General features: G+C 34.3%; 1 protein-coding gene across 1 annotated transcript in view; it reads left to right on the top strand.

The window, feature by feature from the left end:
- Positions 1 to 7,791, top strand: part of PPM1A (protein phosphatase, Mg2+/Mn2+ dependent 1A) — a 40,350-nt gene extending 32,559 nt beyond the window's left edge. The window contains exons 5-6 of the mRNA XM_011384790.2: positions 1,264 to 1,321; positions 2,291 to 7,791. Coding sequence (XP_011383092.1) covers positions 1,264 to 1,321; positions 2,291 to 2,320 — 88 coding nt within the window. The 3' untranslated portion in view covers positions 2,321 to 7,791. The remainder of the gene's footprint in view (positions 1 to 1,263; positions 1,322 to 2,290) is intronic.
- Positions 7,792 to 14,289: the final 6,498 nt, after the last annotated feature.

Raw genomic sequence — 14,289 nt, 5'->3', positions numbered from 1 at the left:
AAATGTTTAATTTGTGGTTCAGTGTTTTTCAGTATTTAATGCTGTATGGTGCATATTTAGAATAGCTATCAGAATGTCATTGTAGCTAATTATACTGAAGGCTGTCTTTAGTAGAGATTGGGTTACATTTATTTCCCCATAGTGAAAGAATTTTTAAAACTAAATTACATAGCAGTACAAAATTATGTCATTATTATTTCTACTATTATAATTTGACTTTGTCAATCCCTGGATAACTTAACAGCCCAGAGATGAGCATCTTTCTCCTCCTGCATCTGGGCCATTTTTCTACATCTGACTTTTCCTAATGTTTTTAGTTGTTGATTGCTTGTTGGTTGGGATTTGGTATGAGGGTGCAGTTCTTGCCTTTTTCTTTTTGCACTTTATTTCATAGAACTAGACTAATCTGTGTTAAATAGTAAGGTTACATCTTTATAAACTAAAGTGGAGACTAAGCTATTTTATAATTTAAGACTTAAAACATTTTTACCTCAGATATTCATATAATTGACCTACAAAGATATATTGACTAATTTCCGTGATTCTTCACTGTGTTCCATAAGTGTAGCCATGTTCTTTATAATCATTATATTAAATAGTAATTGTAAAAATTCCTGTTTGAAGCTTTTATTTTTTGGAAACCTTTTTTTCCAAAATGACCTTCTGTGAAATGATTGTCTATAAAATTGCTTCAAATTGATTTAACTTATAAATACCACTACAGATTTTTAAACAAAATATTATTCAAAAACCAATTTTTAGACTTGTCAGGGAAATATTATATTTCACATTTCAATTAGAACTTTTTTAAAAGGACATTATGAAAAGCACAAATTTACATGTAAAATATAAAAAAATTATTTTACAACAGAGGTCAGTTACTTCTACTTCAAAACTAGTTCAGCTCTTAACCAGAATATATTAATACTATACCTTAAGAACTGCATCATCATTGCTAACTCATAACCTCTTAAGCTAGTTCAAATAGAAAACCATAGAGACTGATTTAAAAAAAAAAAAAAAGTGACCTTTAGTCTTCTATTAATTGGGTTGGTGGAATGTTACATTTTAGAGTAAATTTACCTCTTTAACATTGGGCCTCAGGTATCTTAAAATGAGGCTCACTTATTGACAGTAAGAAATAGAACTAAAATAATTTCTAAGTGTAAGATTATCTTTGACATTATAATGAACACCTGGCTGTGAGTTATTAAATAGTTTTATGCTCTGAAGAATTAACTTTCTGCATTTTTTAAAATTTAGGCGGAATGTAATTGAAGCTGTTTACAATAGACTGAATCCTTACAAAAATGATGACACTGTAAGTAGCATTTTAGCTCCCTCTGCTTTCCTTCTTCCTCTACTCTAAATGCATATCCTTCCTACCTGTTGTTGCAGAGCTGTTCACTGCACCCATTCTCTTACACCCACCCCTGATTGATTGCTCTGAACTCTGCCTGCACCATAGTTCTAGTGATTGAGGACATAACCATGGTGAGTGGCTAGGCTCTCTCAAAATAAATGAAAGTCCTTTTAAGTTATTCTGGATTTTTTAAGTCTCTAAAAGCAATCAACTTCAGAAGATTTGCCTCCACTAAGTTTTTTTCAAGTTGGAAATAATATTTCTACTTGCAATTTTGAATTATTCTGAGTTTTATAAGCAGCTGCAACAGAACTTCAGAATGTCCATCTGTGCTAAATAGTTTTTATGGTTGGAAATACCTTTGCCAAGAACCCTGAAGTATATACTTCATGTAAATGTTAAAGTAGAGAATTCTGTTTATATAAATAGACAGAATGTCATATTTTCCAATTAAGTTTCCTGTTCTCTTGTTGTATATTGTTTACAGAAAAGTAACTTCAAATCACTTGGGCACAGCTCTGAAATATTTTATATATTGCATTAAGAAGCCACCTCAAATCTCATATTACTTGAGGTCTTAATCTCTTCTTGTGCAATAAAAGTATAAAAATAAATTGAGGTTTATTAAAGAACATTAAAAATTTTTAGTAGTTTTATTGGCTTAGAAATATATTTAGTCAACCTCTTGGTAAATTATATTTCAAATACTATTTTATTCCAAAATAAAGAGTTAACAATTTTTTGAACAGATTAAATATTGATACTTGATATACACATATACACATACTTATGTACTTTTAAAAACATTTACATTCTAAAGTCAACTTTACAAAACCTTATCTTTCTGCATTATCCAGAAAGTAATGTATTTTGGCACCTCTGAGCTTTAATTTAGTTCCTTGTTTTGCTTTGTTCCCTTTTATAAAGGACTCTACATCAACTGATGATATGTGGTAAAACTGCTCATCTAGCCATGGAGTTTACCTTCGCCTCCAAAGGAGAGTACAGCTCATCTTCACTGAACCTTTTAAACATCCATCCTCAACTTTAAAGAAGGGCATATGACATGGGTGAGAGTGATTACACCAGAGAACTACAGCAGTACAACAGCCCAGAACTGATTTTTTTTTTGTAAATTTGAGACTTATGTAAACGTGATTTCAAACCATAATTCATGTTGTAAATCAGACTCCAGCAACTTTTGTTGTATGATTTTGTTTTTTGTAAAGTGTAATTGTCCTTGTACAAAACGCTCATATTTAATTATGAACTGCTTTAAATCATTATCAACGTTATAAGAAATGTTTGGCTTGTTGTGTGATGCAACAGATATATAGCCCCCTTTCAAGTCATGTTGTGTTTGGACTTGGGTTGGGACAGGGAGAGCAGCAACCATGTCAGCTAGATGCTCAAATGTGCACATGATTATGGAGAATAATTCCAGAAGCTTATAAAGCCAAACATCCAGGGAGCTTATTGAAACCTATCTAATGTTCTTGGCAGTGGGATTGGCATTGTTGATAAAGCTGGTCCTTTCATTTAATTGTCTTTTAGGTTCTATACTTGTTGCCATGAGTATTGCAGGTAATACAGTATATTCATAAGAATATCAATCTTGGGGCTAAAATGCCTTGATTCTTTGCACCTCCTTTACAGGTCCTTACATCTAATTATTAATTGATAAGCAGCAGCTTCCTACCTATAGTAGGAGACTGCCACATTTTTGCTATCATGATTGGCTGGGCCTGCTGCTGTTCCTAGTAAGATATTCTGAATTCCATTTTATCAATAAAGCTTGATTTAACAAACAAGAAATTTAATCATGTATGTGTAATTCCTCCTTTACCCTGCCCTTTTGAAACACCATGCCATTGTAAATGAGAAGTTTTTCATGGGGAAAGATGTTAGTCTCTTTTAATTGGAAAATCCTGTTACTCAAGGTATAGATGGAACTGTTTCCCTTCCATTAGAAAGACTAAAAGATTTAAGTCTCTGTTTTTCCTTAATCTGTTTTTAAAATGGGTTTTTTTCTGGCTACTTATTTTTCATTAAGATATGTATCAGCTTGAATTTGCCTACTGTTTAATTAAAATAATTGTCAAAGCTTGACAATCTAACATTCTATGGTAGGTGTGTGTGTGTTCGTGAGTGTGTTTGGCCGTGATTTTTAATTGGCCCATGTCTTTAGAATCCAAGTAGTTAAGATGTATTTGTGATTTGAAATATAGCATGTCGATAATATTTAGTTGTTGGCCTTTAAAAATAATTTTCGAAGCTTAAAATATTGTAGATATAAAAATAACCTAACGTAATTTAGGCTTAAATTCCTCTGATTAAGCATGTAAAAGTAAGTTTTAAAATCTGTCACATTGAAAAGACTACTGTTCTGTGCCCTTTTGTATTTTTGTCTTTAGGTTGAAAATTGTATTTATCGCCATGTAATTTAATCATCCAGTAGGCAGATTCCCCACTAGAAAACTATTAAAATACAACATTGAATACAAAATCAAAACTTTGTGTATAAAAGGTAATATAATCAATTTTGTTTTGTTTTTTCCATAACTTGGAAATATACATATTTGTACATATAGCCTTAAAACTAATGTAAAGTTAGGGGAGTAGTGGGAAAAGTAATGTGAAATGTCTCAGATTTAAGTAGTTACATACCAGCAAAATCTTTTCATTATATCCCTCTTATTTGTGAGGTGATTAAATGTAACTTAATTGTATTTAATTTATATTTTAATCTAGCATGAAGAAAAACAAGTACTATTTATATTTAGAAATTCATAACAGTTGGAATTACAGAACCAATTCCGTACTTAACTTACAAATAAATGCTTAATGTCTAAAATCTGTGGTAGAGTGCGAAGTATGATAATGTTTTAAATTATGGCTCTGAAAGCATTAAATGTGCATTTAATGACTACCAGTGCTTCTAGTATAGATTACCAGGCATACTAGTACTGAAAACCAAATCCCTGTTACAAGAAGCCAGGTCCTTAATTTTTAAAGTAGCCTCACGTTTTCAGTTGTAGAAATTTCAAAATCTTGAATTAGATTTTGAAATGCAAAATCTTAAGTCACAAGTGAAAAATATGATGGAAAACTATATTTCAAACCATCACACCATATTTAGAGCCTTTTCTATTTGAGAGTCTTTAAATAACAAAGAGGTTAACATATTTCTGTTAAAGTTATTAGGACTGAAATTAGGCTTGGAGGTGAGAGAAAACTGTATTAAGTGTGATTTTAGATTTTTTCCACATGAGTCAGAATGGCCATACTAGATATAGTTTTTCATTATAAAAATACAGGAAGGAAGTATACATTTCAACAGCGGGGACTGTGTGTGTTCTTGGTTCCTGGAGGTAATGATGGTGTTAGGGAACCAACCACACTTTTAAAAGGCACTTTTGCACCTCTATTGTGCACTTCATTTTTGTACCACTTAAATCCTTGACCTCCCACCCCCTTTTGTGTGCTAATTAGCATCTCAGGGCAATGCCTCAAAATTTCTTGATTTGTTGTATTTTGTTTTATTTGAAGAGAAAAGGTTCACGTGTGATGATAATATACTATTCAAAATGTACTTTCATTTATATGTTTTAATAGGATGACCCCAATTTGCTGCTTTTAATAGGAAATTCATTTTGTAGAGCACTCTTGTTACCCTAACATTAAAGGTCGTCACTGATCTCTTACTGTTTTAGCAAGGCAAACTCTCTTAATTGCTACTTTCTTAGGGAATATACTTTTAAAGATAACAGAAGCAGTTCTCAATATTAGCATTAACTTTTAAAAATCCAAGAGGTATTTTTCTTACTCAGCTTTAGAACTATTTCAAACTTTTTAAATTATAATGCATTAACTTGCTTCTAGACTACTATGCAATTAGTGTATTGCTCCAGCCACTTAATTTTTTTTACTACATAACATTAAGATACTTGAGTCAAAGAATAAATCAATTATGTAATTCAGATTATCTGAATTATAGCAGTACTTTTAGTGATCACCCATTTGGTCATGTATTAATTCAGCTAGACTCAGCTTTTCTACAAATGTATTGAGTAGTTATCCACAGAACACAGTTCTAGGCTAAGCACCTTGGACTATAAAGAAATGAATAGGTCCTTGCCCTCAAGGAGTTTACATTTGAATAGAATTTATAATCTAATGTATGCTAATGTTATATAACTGGATGACTCATCCAACTTGAATAAGGCATGTCTCTGCCCTAAAGAACTCATTTGTACTTTATTAACTTGAAAACTCTTCTATTTATTTTTTTCTCCACAAAGTTAAAAATCTCATTCAAAAGAAAACTTTGTTCAGCATAGAAATAGTTGGACTGATGAAGCTCAGTTCTATTCAGTACACTTGATCGCCTTTAGCCAATAGCCTTTACTCTTCCCGCTGAGAGCAGCAAGTCACAGAAATAGGGAATGGACTTCTTAGAATTCTCCAACCCTGAAAATGTTGGTAGAATTAGAGATTAAGGCATTAAAAAAAATATGTATAGCTAAATGTATCTTATTTAAGTAAAACTGTTCTTGAAAACACTGCCAGTGCTAATATCCAATTTTAACCAAATGATTACTATGTGGTTTAATTTTTTTAAGTAATTTTACTGCCTATCTTTACTGGACAAATTCATATGAGAATTCAATTTGTAATTTCTGAAAGAAATGATTAAATTGGTTAAGGGTTTTTTTGTTTTTAATTTAATGATGTGTATACTTTTAATTCATAAAGTTTAAATGAGAGGTTTAAGCCTTTAAAATGTTTTGGTTGCTGTTTGTACAGTATTATATTAGGATTTGGTATTAGAAAATGTTATGTCAATATTTCAGTATATAAGTGTTTCTTATTTGAGGTTTTTCTTTGAAAGAACCTTATAGGGTTTCATATACTTTTGCTTGCAGATCCTGCTGGTGAGATGACCATTTTTAACTGAGTCATCTAGTCTTCTAATTGTTTGTTTCTTTTTTAAGATTAAGGAAGACTTCTTTATAGTTTAGATGTTTAGAAGCCTAATTTTACTTTACTTTCTTCAGTAATGTGCCATGAGTATTTTCTAATGTTATGAGTATAATACTGTCTTGTTTTGTTGGTCAGAATAATATGTGTTAGTTATTACTAATAGAATGCTATGTACAGAAATGATGCGAGGCATTAGGTTCCACTTCATTGTCAAATGAACATTTCCACTTTTGTTCACCTCAGCACAGATTTTTTCCCTTTAACCTGCTTTATGTATTAAACTCGTGGTGGCTTCTCTCATCCTTATTTACTAGCAGGTAGGGGTGTGCCAATTAGAAAAACTGAAATATGTTGAAATTGTCATCGACAACTTATACTTTTATTACATGAGGAGGAAAGTTGGTTTAAATTGATATAATAACAAAATAACTTTTTTTGCCCTTATTCTTCCAAAATATTGCTTCATTTCCTCTACCCTCTTGGTGGTTTCTGTCTCTTTTTTCAAACCGAAACAGGCCAATTCCATTTCCTTGAGCAAGAAAGCTCAAGTGCATTACCTTACTAATAAAGCTGATTAATAACTGTGTAAAACTGGGCCAAAAAGAAGAAAACTTGGGAGATAGAGGGGTGTGGAGATGCCAGTGAGGATGACAGAAGAGGATTACTTAATTTTTAAAGCCAGAGGAAGGTCTTCCCTGGACGCAGCTGTCCGTTAAGAACTGTTGCATCACTTAAACCAGCAAGAACCAACCTTTGCTTCTTCAGATAATTTGCTTTTTCCAGCAAGGGAAGTGATAGTACTACTACTTCAACATGGAAACAACAGAAAAATGAATGCCAACCCTTCTGTTCTTTTCATTGCTCCAAAATCCAGTTTTGTTCTAAGAGCTTTGTCATTGAACTAAATGTTTAAAAAATTTGTTCAGAGTTTTTCCTTTCTTTTACATAGTCCTGATCCAGTAAGGGACATTTAGTAACATTAGCATTTGTATGGTACTATCTGAAGTTAGGTTTATGTAGAAGATTGGGTAGCTGCAAAACAAAATTAGTAATAATTAGATCTAGGCATAAATTCATTATAGCAATGGTTCTTAACCTTTTAGGGTCACAGGCTCTTGGAGACCGATGAATCCTGGGAACTTCCTTACCCAGGAAAATGCGTATAATGTACATAATTCCCCAAAGTTTACAATATTGTAGTTGTTCAGGGGCCCCTGGTTAAAATCCCATACTATATAGCATAATAAGAAGGCATCAGCTTTTTTCCTACAAAGCCATAAGACATATATCAAGGGCATCAAAATAATGTTAAGGAATTGTTACAAAATTTTAAAACATAGAAGAGGTAGATAATGGGCCTAGGATGGAATCTGATATTAAAATACTCTTTTTAAAGGTTGTATTCTTAGGGAAAAGAGTGATTAATGGTAAAAAAAAAAAAAAAATAGGACTAGCTTTGGAGGATAACATTATTCACTTATTTTGCCACTTTTGCAACTCAGAAAAGAGTTACGGAAATAGAATGTTTCTAACCTACCTAGTGCAGATACGATATAGTCACAACGCATTTAACGCAGATCTCACTCAGGTTTTAAGATTTTGCGCTTCTTGGTGTTAGAGTTCATTAAATGTTTAATTCACTTCGAATTCCAAGGAATTTGATATTTAATGATAATAATGTTAAAATAGGATCTAACAGCCACCAATGTACAGGATTAATGAGATTTCTAAAATATAACTACCATGAAAAAACTCAGCTTGTTGTATTTGTTGCCAAAATTGAATGTTCATTCAGTTAACAGTTTAATTCCCACTTGTGGGAATTTTGAAACATAGAAACAATTGTCTTACCTGGTTAGCGCTTGACTAAGTCAGTAGCATACCTGCAGGAGAATATCTTGTTTGTAGTAATATATCCCAGTTCTGGTTGGTTTCACTCTTGAAATGACTTAATTTGTATAAATGTTATGAGTGGAGAGACCATCTACATGTTAAAAGCATGTTGCATTATATATAGATTGATTTTTTTTAAATCTATAAATGTAAAACTAATACAAATACAGAAATATTTTTCCTAAACAGTGTATAACAAAATTCTCCACAGTAACTTACCCGCTGTTTGCAGTTTATACAATCTAAACTTTTAAAGAAATTCCTTAAATGTATATTTTGTATTATGTATCATTTCCTGGTCCAAAGAAAATACGTGAATTCAGTTCTAACTTTAAGAATGTACTTTTTGTTTTCAAGTCCGTTAGAGAAATTGCATTCAGCCTGTGAATGGTTGCAGATTATATGTGAGATGAAAAGTAGAAATAATTTCTAGTTTGCAAAACTGGTGCCACTAAATAAACAGGCAATGGCATAATGTGTGTGTATTTATGATTGATATTGCAAGCCATATTTTTGTTCTGGCTAAAAACTTGGAAAATTTGAAATTAGTTATTAGGAGTCCTTAAGAGAATTTTTTTCAGTTGAACTTGGTTAATTTGCTTAAAAAGGTAGATCTAATAGTCACAGTCTAAACGAGACCTGTCCCTTTCTGACTTCAGGAAGATTATTAAAAGTAAGTTGGATTGATGGTTATTTTTCATGAAAACATTCCGGAAATACAGAAGCCAGAAGTAGTTTCTGTTTGGCAAGAATGCTGCCCATTGTCGTCTTACAGATGATGTACACTTCTTAAACCCTTGAAGAGTTGAGACTGGGAATTGGGAATGGTCTGGAAAAGGACTTCTCCACCTAGTATCCCTGGTATAGTGCCTGCTTCCTAGTAGACATGCATGTGTTTGTGTTTAGGATGCTTCCATTGCGAATTCTGATAAGTGGTTGTACTACCTGTGTCCATTCTTATCTGAAAGTGACATTTCATAGGCTTACACAATTAGAGGGATTTTAGAGTACATTGAATTGGTGATGTAAGTGAACTGTGACTGCAGGAGCTTATTTTGTTTGTTGTAAAATGTATAACGAAATCACAATAATGAGGCATCCTAACCAAAGGTAGTAGGTCTTAGAACTAAATAAAGTTGAGACAAATAAGGATTTATTTGGCTTATGTGTAACTAGTACCTGTTCTCTTGTCAAGGTGATTCCTTTCGTTTTTTGTACTTTTTCATTTGAAAGTTGAAGCTAGGTTTTTTTGGGGGTGGGGGTAGTAAACATTTTTTATTTCAGTTATTTTTCCCCTTGATTACTTCCAGAGAAACCAATACTGAGGTACTTGTCTTTCTCTTTTCCTTGTTATCACTTAATAGCTTAGAAAAGTCTTTCTTTGGTAAAGGTGGCTGAGTACTCTAACTTTGTTCTAGATGACAATCAAACTCTCACTTAGCTTGTAGCCATGCTACGCCTTTCCCAAAGATCTTTTTTTGTGTTATATTTTGCTACTTGTGTTGGTAACAGTTGACTAAAATTGTCTAGTATTTAAAAATTAAAGGATTCACTAGAAGAGTGTGACTGTTATAGATGAAAGAGGTTGTATGTGTACCTTACATTAGCATTCTGAAAACATTCCAGGACTGTTTGTCTTCTGAATTCTCAGCACATCTTGGATACACGTTCTGTTTAATGAAGAAAGCGAAGGTTTTATTATATATCTATTTTACTATTATCAAAGAATTATTCTTAATTATTTTAGCCAATGATATATATTAACTGCTTACTAACAAAATTGAAAGATTTTTTAAGACAAAGTCTCCAGAACATTCCTAACATAACTAAAATTTTCTAGTGATTGGATGGGAAGTTGTTTTTGAAACGTCATTTTAGGCAAATAAAAGTCTCATGTAATCTTGTAAATTCAACTTTTATAACTGGCTGCACGTTCTTGATGTATTTTGACAGACTCTTTGCTGTAGTGATCCTTAATAAAATAAAAAGAAAGAGGTCTTAGCATTTGATAAGGGCAGTGAAACTGATTCTGTGCCTAGATCGCAGAAAGGAAGCTTGCTTGGTGTTCTCCTTTCTTGGTATTTACTTTTATATCTGAAATCAGAATGTTCGCCTTGTTTTTTCCCTTTGATTTTGTTTTAAATATATAACTTCCTAGACTACATTCTGCTTTAGGACTTTTGCAAACATTTGTTATAAAAGTGTGAGGGTGTTGAATTCTGCCTCCTTGGATATCATGTAAGGGTTTGCCACGTGCTCTCTCCTGAGTTTTACAATCGGACTGTTTTATGACAATATGACTAGAAGTGTATTACAGATGCATGTATAAGGATCCTTGTTCAAGGTCAACTCCACAGTACCTGTCACTAGTCTTACTGGTTCGACTTGACTTTCAGAGAGGTTTTTCCAGCTTTACAACCAGATGGATTTGGCATCTGACAGGGACCACAGTATCAGTAAAAGCGTCATCTCAGGAGGAGCAGGGCTCCAAGAGGGAAACTTCCTGGAAAGCAAGTCTCCATAATTTGAGATAAGGAAGAAGATAGTATCAATTTTTGAAGATCACATAGTTGGTTCTCTAAATCTGCTGGAACTGGAACTGTCTTAATAGTTTTCTTGGGTTGAAAATCAAACACATGTCCAAAAATCATTTGTTCAGGTATAAAAATTTGAATGTGAAAGTAATTGTACTTTTTAATCTTAGAATCTGATTTTCTTGGACTTTAACTTGAAGTCATTTAATGAAGTTGGCATTTTATTTATGACAAGAAGAAAAGACTATGGAGGAGGGGAAGAAAAGGAGATAAATACTAAGGGCAAAAGTCGGTTTAAAAGTGAAAAAACAAGGTATCTTTTTAAGTTAAGAAAATTCTATTTTTCTGAAATTCAAATGTAACTAACCAATTTAGTCCCTATAGATCACCCTTGGGTTTTATAGCAGTCAATAATGCATCACTGGGTGGTAGATTAGTCAAGTCTCTCTTTGTTCTCCCTCCATTATGTTCCCCCAAAGTATCAGGGAAAAGAGATGATCTAACTCAGTTGCCAACTGTCATCTGTATGTTCAGTTAGGAAGAAACAAAAAAAGTTTAAGGTAAGGATCACAGGTTTCCCTTTTACTATCAGTTTTATTCTCTGAAGCATTGGTTCTCAACGTGCCACCTGTCAGCAAGATAGGATGACCTGAGACGCTTAGAAAAGTACTTCAGCATTAAAGATCAAGTTGGAAGGTTCATACTGAAAGTGTCCCCTCCACCTGAGAGAATGCCTGCATCCTCCTGTGCCCCTCCTCAGATCTTCTATTTAAATCTCTGGGATGGTTCCTATTTCACTCAATAAAAGCCAGAGTTCTTATAGTGGCCTACAAAGCCCCCTATATGATCTGGTCCCTCTGACCTTTCAGACTCATCTCCCTCCCTCCTGCTTTAGCCACGCTGGTTCCTGGCTATACCCAGAATTTGCCTGTTCTCACTCAGCCCCTGCGGTCTTACAGGTGCTTGCTTTAGCTGTTCCCTCTACCTGGACTGTTTTCATTGGTCAAAGCAAGTCACATCTAACTTCAAGGTGACCAGAAAGGAACAAACTAGAATACTCGTGAACAACCCTAGTTACCATGGGGCCCAATATGCATTCCATGGTAGTATAAGCCTGTGGATGCGTGGCCTTATGTATGCTTCAGGAGACCGTCTAACTTGAACTGTGCACTTTGAACAAGTGCTGGTAGCAGATGTGCAGGGACGTGTGAGGTGGTCTCCTTGTAAGTACTCATAAACATTAGAAAGAGGTCAATGTTCCTGCATCTTTGGGGATGAAGTGAAATGCCCAGTATTGTGGCCTAGGTTAGGTTTGCAAAGGCAGAGCTAAGTAGGAAGAATTCCAAGCAGAAGATACAGGTGAACAAGGTAGGCAAGGTGGCTGAGGCCAGGGAGGATGTTTATCTTAGCAAGGCCTTCCCACACTCAGACCCCCTTAGAGGGCTGAGAACTGTATATCCCTCAGAAGGCCTGCTTTTGATGTTCTTTGCTGCTCAAGCGTTCTCTACGTTATATGACATTGCTTATCTCAAATCAGCTTTACTCTTTAAGTCCAGTGGCATTTCGGTAACATGAAAAAATTGTCCTCCCCTCATACACCACCCAGTGTAGTGCTGCCCCAAACCTAATAGTCTTTAAATAATTTTGGCTGATTGCCCAGTCAGAAAAATGTGTTATGTACCCCACCTGAGTGGAATGTTCAGGAGCCTCTGAAAGAGATACAGGCTGTGAAGTGCCTTGGCAGTAGTCTGGCAGACCCGTGGATCTACGTAGAAGACGTCCTTCATAAACTTGGCTGAGCCCCGTGGAGCTGGCCTGACTAGCACCTGGCCAGCATGAGCCAGGAGCTGTGGTCTAATAAGAACTGTGCACTTAAAGGCGAGTGCATGAGAGCAGAGAGGCGGGGACCACATGAAATGCTGTTTGAGGTTTCCTGTTTGCTCTACCTCCTCTGCCATCACCACCCTCCGAGCCAAAACAAAATAATACTAACATTCAGGAGGCAAAGTTAGAGCTAAAAGCAGGCAAGTATTTGATAGTTCATCGTGTTCCAAATCTTTACGATGGACAGCATATATTTCATAATTCAAAAAACTATAAAATGGAGCCTCCAATTTATCAGCAGCTTGATTCTGATGTGACTGTCTTAAGATGTATCATAATTATGTGCATATTTTTGAGCAGCTTTAAAGTCCATTTGTTATATAATTCAGATGTAAACACTGCAGGACTCTCTGTCTTCTCAGAAATCTTCCCTTCACCCATGATGCTCTGCTCTCATTCTAAAGTAGCAACCTCTACCGATTGTGGCTAGGACACGAGGTAAAACCAATACTATATTTTCTTTTTAGTAAATGTGATTCTTTGGCAGAAAAATTATCTGAATATAAGTGGTGAGCAAAAAAAAAAAAAAAAAAGCCAAACCCAGCAGCATGGGCTCTGCTCACTCACTGGATATTTCATCTTCCTGCTGCTGCAGCTTATCCTGCCCCACGGTGCTGGGGAGAATTATTAACCAATATTAAATAAACCCTGCTGTCACTTCCCCTCCCCCCTCCCTCCCGCAAAATATGCTAAAGCTGCCCCTGTCAGAGACCTCTCCACTGCCATCCGCACCTGCAATCTGCATTTCTGCCTTTGAGACTCAGTGGGCAGTTCCCGTGGAAACCACTGGCTGTCTTTCTGCTCCTGTGCACCAGCAGACACGTGGGCCTCAACCTCTCCTCTACATAATGATACCTTATCTCTTTGAGGTGCTTCTGAGAGCACCAAAGTAAATTTCATGTTTGCCACAGAGCCTATGATTTAAGTTAGACAACTTTAAGCCTCCAATCTTGATGGCAATCGTTCCAATCACGTTCTTGTGATACAGGGAAAAGATAAATCAAATAGAAATTTGAAAAAATATGGATTATTGTATACGTTGAAGAATATTAATAGTTAAAATGTACTAGATTTATCTCCCAGCATGATTTAAAATAACTTGTTTTTTTTTTTTTTAAATCCTCAAGCTGGAAAAAAACTATCTTTTTCAAACATCTTTGATCAACACTAACCACCCTCATTAAGTTATCAGAGAAGATCTCATTAACTTTATTAATTTTTGACACTTTTTAATTGTAATATGTACATAACAGAATTTGTCACTTTAACCATTTTAAACATAAACTTCAGTGGCATTAAGTACGTTCACAATGTTCTTTAACCATCACCAGTATCTATTTCCAAAGCATTTTCATCATTCCAAACAGAAATTATGCTCCCATTAGACAATAATTCCCCATTCTTTCCTCCTCTCAGCCCTTGGCAATTTCTATTCTACTTTCTATTTCTACGAATTTGCCTATTCTAGATATTTCGTATATATATTTTGTGAAATCGGAAATATATCTATATAGTGGAATCATTCACTATTTGTCCTTTTGTGTCTGGTTTATTTCACTTAGCATAATGTTTTCAAGTTTTATCCATATTGTAGCATATGTAGGAATCTCATTTCTTTTTATGACTGAATAT

The sequence above is a fragment of the Pteropus vampyrus genome, unplaced genomic scaffold (genome assembly GCF_000151845.1).
Source record: "Pteropus vampyrus isolate Shadow unplaced genomic scaffold, Pvam_2.0 Scaffold15, whole genome shotgun sequence".
Lineage (NCBI taxonomy): Eukaryota > Metazoa > Chordata > Mammalia > Chiroptera > Pteropodidae > Pteropus > Pteropus vampyrus.
The sequence above is the reverse complement of the archived record's forward strand: the minus strand, read 5'-3'. Positions and strand labels throughout refer to the sequence as shown.